At 34.5% G+C, this 5000-nt stretch overlaps 1 protein-coding gene across 9 annotated transcripts in view; it reads left to right on the top strand.

Annotated features, from left to right (window-relative positions):
- Positions 1 to 5000, top strand: part of Ac13E (Adenylyl cyclase 13E) — a 23239-nt gene that overhangs the window by 4798 nt on the left and 13441 nt on the right. For 5 of the 9 annotated variants that reach the window (XM_070144421.1, XM_070144414.1, XM_070144415.1 and 2 more), the window contains exons 3-11: positions 1 to 26; positions 510 to 641; positions 842 to 1033; positions 2011 to 2487; positions 2645 to 2896; positions 3305 to 3482; positions 4324 to 4409; positions 4541 to 4718; positions 4998 to 5000. The exon at positions 1 to 26 is cut by the window's left edge and continues 200 nt beyond it; the exon at positions 4998 to 5000 is cut by the window's right edge and continues 53 nt beyond it. In XM_070144421.1, coding sequence (XP_070000522.1) covers positions 1 to 26; positions 510 to 641; positions 842 to 1033; positions 2011 to 2487; positions 2645 to 2896; positions 3305 to 3482; positions 4324 to 4409; positions 4541 to 4718; positions 4998 to 5000 — 1524 coding nt within the window. The remainder of the gene's footprint in view (positions 27 to 509; positions 642 to 841; positions 1034 to 2010; positions 2488 to 2644; positions 2897 to 3304; positions 3483 to 4323; positions 4410 to 4540; positions 4719 to 4997) is intronic. The other 4 variants (XM_027383162.2, XM_070144419.1, XM_070144420.1 and 1 more) reach the window with 2 other exon arrangements.

The following is a 5000-nucleotide window of genomic DNA, read 5'->3' as shown; positions in this document are numbered from 1 at the left end:
TTTATACTCGGACTAAAAGTTACCAGGTTAGTGGTTTGTGTATTGTAGCCTTGTATAAACATTTATGATTACATGGAATGGACTATTTAAAACAGGGCTGGTTTTAAGCCATGCCAGCAGTGCCCATTTTTTATCATATGAGGTACAAAATACTACTGAAAATGTGAAATAGAAAATAAGATATTCTTCCTCATAATATTAATTTATTATGTATTTATTATACTAAGCATTTAATGTTTATTCATTTTTTTTTGTTGGTTTGTATGTGTTTTTTTTATGAAATATAAACATCTATTAATTTTAATATGTAGAACTCCAACATCAGTCTTCTGATTGGGCCCCACAATTCCTAGTACTGGCCCTGATTTATGATATATATGATATATTATACTATACATGCAGGATTTTCTGAAGTTGTCCCCTCTCTTTTTTACATATTAATGTCTTGGATATTCTTAGCATAATTCTAAGTTTGTTTGGATTGTGGACACTTCCTATATATCTTCCAGAGCCACCAGAGGATTGTATCAATAGTCATGTCTGTCTCTTTGATGTTGGTGAGCCTTCTGCCGTACTCCCTACACAGATCCACTCCAAATGATGATCTCTCATCTGTGAGCATGTTTGCCATATGTATTGAAGTAAGTACATCCACATGCATTGCCCTTGAGCTCATTATACGTGGGAAGATGTATGCTTTTTGAACAGATATTCTTACATGCAAACAGACACATAGGTATCATTGCTTTTCTTCACGTACAGAAATGCAGTTGCTATTTTTTTCTCCTCGCTTGATGTGATTTTTAACATTCATATATTTTGCTTGTGTTTTCCTTGCCAGGTTTTGCTCCTGATCTACACAGTGATCCCCCTGCCCCTCTACTTAACTGTGATTATGTCTTTACTGTACACCGCCACATTTGAAATTCTGAATGGGCTTATTATAGAGAGCGAAATCAAACTGATTTGTGTTCGACTTGGACTGCACCTCTGCATTCACCTGATTGGTGCCCATATCATGATTATGACACAAGTACGTACGGATTTTCATCATGGGGTTTTTAGAATTTCTTTTAGACTTTTTGTGTTTACTGTTATTCAATATGGATTTTCTGTCTTCTACTATACAGAAATCTGTAATTATTCTTTGACTGTATTATTTTTCTTATTCTAAACTGTTTTTTATATTTAGTACTTATTCTGTTAAGCAAGTGAAAGGATATTAAGATTTTTTTATGCAGTCCTTATATATGAAGTCAATGTGAAGACCTTATTATTAAGATTTAGATAAAACCTTTCCAGTGTTGTAAAAGAAATAAGTGAAAAGCATGTTGTGACTGCATGATATCTGGAGACCTGTGTTATGTATAAACTTTTGTTCATTCTCTCTGAAGTTGCTTGTCCCTTACCGAGAGATGGGTTAGTACAAATGAAGAACTTGATATAGTAATGTTCTGTTGTTTATGCTGTTTTACTAAAGTCTAGAACCAATGATACAGAAATGGGAAAAAGGTGTTTCTTGCTTCGAGCTTGGTTTATTTTTCAAGATGTTTGTGGAATTTTCAAGGGACAGCTGTACAGAATCTCACTGAATTGATTTGATTTTTGAAGCATAGTCTGGTATAATATTTCTGGAGACAGCAGACTAAATACTTGATTTCAGGAAAGGATTAGGTTTCTTGTTTAGATTCCCCCCCCCCCTTCAGCTCTATGAAGTGTATACCTATAAATTGGGTTCTTATTTTGCCATTTCAAATCAGCACGAATCTTATTTCTTGTTTGCAGATAATTCTGCTTTTGAATAAAGATTGTAAAATGGTTAATCTGAATGATTGGTGTAAAGATATTCCTTTTCAAGTTAATGTAATTTATCATACATGTCTTAAAAGACTATATATCACACCCACTTGCTAGCTCAGAACTGTTTAGGGAACTTTATATGTAAAAGTAATGGTTTTATAATAACAGTAGGTAGAAGTCACTCTGCTTAATGGTACCTATTGAATTCAGGTACGAATGCGTGGCACTTTCATGAGCATCGGCCAGTCTCTCCTGGTGCGAAGACAGTTAGAAATTGAGAAGACCCTGAAGGAAAAGATGATTCACTCAGTCATGCCTCCAAAAGTCGCAGACTGGCTCATGAAGGAAACTGCTGCAGAGGAGAATGATGATGTCACACACTACAGGGAGGATGGGGCTATACTTAGACCAGTAAGTGTATCTATTTTTTTCTCATTTTGTAAGCCAGGGACAGATAAGAATGATCCTTTGATATTGGGACTAGAGAGAATGATCTATAAATGTATTATGTGTTTTATAGGATATGAAAGGACATTGTTTCAATTTATGCTTCAGGTGTCATCTCCACGGCCATCTCACACTAGTGGTTTAGACTCTATGTTCAGACCTTTCAACATGCATGGAATGGACAATGTCAGCATTCTCTTTGCTGATATTGTTGGTTTCACCAGAATGAGCTCAAACAAGGTACATAATGAATTTCAGTTGTTTTCATTTACTTTTAATGTTGTAAAATACTGCAAGATGTAAATAAACAAGGTAAATGATATTGAGATATGTTTTATATTTTTTTCTGATATATAACTAGGTATAAACTCTCTCATTTTAAACTCTTCTCGAGCAGACTGCTGAACAGCTTGTTGACTTGCTAAACGACCTGTTTGGCCGTTTTGATGACCTCTGTCAGAAGCATTGCTGTGAGAAGATTAGCACACTTGGGGATTGCTACTACAGTGTGAGTGGATGCCCTGAGCCCAGACCAGATCATGCTGAGTGCTGTGTAAATATGGGTCTGGCAATGATCGAAGCCATCCGAGAATTTGATATCGATACCAACGAGGATGTAAATATGCGTGTTGGGGTGCACACTGGGAAGGTAACGTGGTCTATTATTGTGTATGTCTTTTATATAACTTTCTTTCTTTTATGTTCATGTAGAGGACTTCTTTTATTATGTGGATGTTTGTTTGTTTAGTTTTTGTCTTTTCTGGAATTGCAGTGATTACACAAAGTCAGCTTTGTTGAGATTTCTGCTGAGTTTGTATCGGATCTGTATGATCGTCACATCAGATGTCATGAGACAAGGAAATACAGTTGCTTATTTTCAATGCTGATGATTTGATAAGATCACATATTTATTTGATTTTATATTCAAGTGTCAATTTATTTGAGAATGTAATTCTCAGAATTAGAAATAAAAGTATATTTAATCATGCATAATCTGATTGAAAATGAATAATGTGCAGCTAATGTAAGATGAGATGATTATAGATTTTGTTTTCAGGTATTGTGCGGCATTGTGGGTACCAAGAGATTTAAATTTGATGTGTGGTCAAATGATGTGACTTTAGCGAACCAGATGGAATCGACAGGAAAGCCCGGCCAGGTGCACATATCTGATGCAACTCTGACCTTCTTACCAAAAGATATGTACATAATTATAGAGGGGTCAGATGTGAAAGGTGAGTCTGTGTGAATCAGTGATAACTTTAAGGTCATTTTTTCTCTTAGATTGGAAAATTCAATTATTAATAACCCCTAACAGATGATGTAAAGTCATTTTTGTATCTCGGATGAGTGTTTGGTAAACAAGATGGAAGGTTGCATAAGTGATTTTACCTGTTAATTTGATTCTCTTATTTCTATCATTTTGTTTATTCTTTTTGTATTTATCTTTTGTTATAATTATTTTTGTTTGTCACTTTTCCTATCTTTAGGGGTTAATTAATCACAAATGCAACTGCTGTGTTCCATCTAAGAACATTCTTAGAAAGACTGTGTGTATTTCCTTAATCTTTTCCCTTACATTTCCAGGAATAATTAGGAAAATGACTGTATTCTTTTTTTCACTTTGGAGTATTCTTTGAAAGATTGTTAGGCATAATATATTTGCTGTGCAGATTTCCCTCACATATTTCCAAGAGTACTTAGGAAAATGGCTTTATTTGCTGTTTCTTACCTGTCAGTATTGTCTTTTATGAAGGAAAAGTAATTTATGGGTAAAGAGTAACTGTAAAATGAAGAGGTAAAGTTGGGTTATACGGGTGTAGGAATGTTAGAAATAAATGAGTCGGCAACTACTTTACTTTTGCAACATGATAGCTGTGAATATTCTTTTTCAACCAGACAAATGAACTTGGATGGTTAATAAAAGTAATATTTCAAAAATACATTACATTTACAATATTTGATTTTGAATTAGATATGCTATATTTTAATGTTATCTAATAGAGAAGATCAAAATCAGCAAATAGAATAGTTGTATTTTTTGAAGGAATTTTAAAGAATATTTATCTCTTCCAGGTTACAAAACACACTTCATAACAGGTTACAAATTGAAGCCCATGGACAGAAGAGAAAAGTCCAATGATCACTACAATTCTCATAAGGTATGGTATTTTCTGTTTCCTTCACATAACCAATACCAGGTCTGCAAGTATTTCCTTGCATACATAAAGATGTCTATTCCTAAAAGATGTTTTGACAGAAACTTCATTTCTCCTCCCCCCCTCCTTATAAGGACAACAAGAAAGCCTCAAGCTTGCCAAACATCCTGGACTGTGGGAAGGAAGCTGATGGAAATGGTAACATGAAAGCCAAGCCAGACCTCGAGGGAACGAAAAGCAGGCGTTCTCTAGCACCAGCGATAGACCTCCCTCGGCTCAGAATACCCAGACTGCCCAGGAGCTCAGATAAAGGTATAAGATAGATTGCCTTATGGTTTTTAAAAGTCGCCGAAGCAGGTAGAAGCAAAGAATGCAAAGTATTTGGAAGGGCAGTGAATCTGTAGTTTTCCTTTTTTGACCTGAAGTTGTAGTATACTAACATTGATTATTTAGATTATTATTATTATTTTTTTTTTATTATTATTGTTGCCATTTTTTGAGAAGGTAGTATGTGTGAATGCTAATTATTATTTATTTATTTGTTTCATTAAACTTGATTGTTGAGATGAACAAAAGCTCTTTTCATTGCAGCCA

This window comes from Penaeus vannamei, chromosome 32 (assembly GCF_042767895.1).
Source record: "Penaeus vannamei isolate JL-2024 chromosome 32, ASM4276789v1, whole genome shotgun sequence".
Classification (NCBI taxonomy): Eukaryota; Metazoa; Arthropoda; class Malacostraca; order Decapoda; family Penaeidae; genus Penaeus; species Penaeus vannamei.
This window is presented reverse-complemented; position numbering and strand designations above follow the sequence as displayed.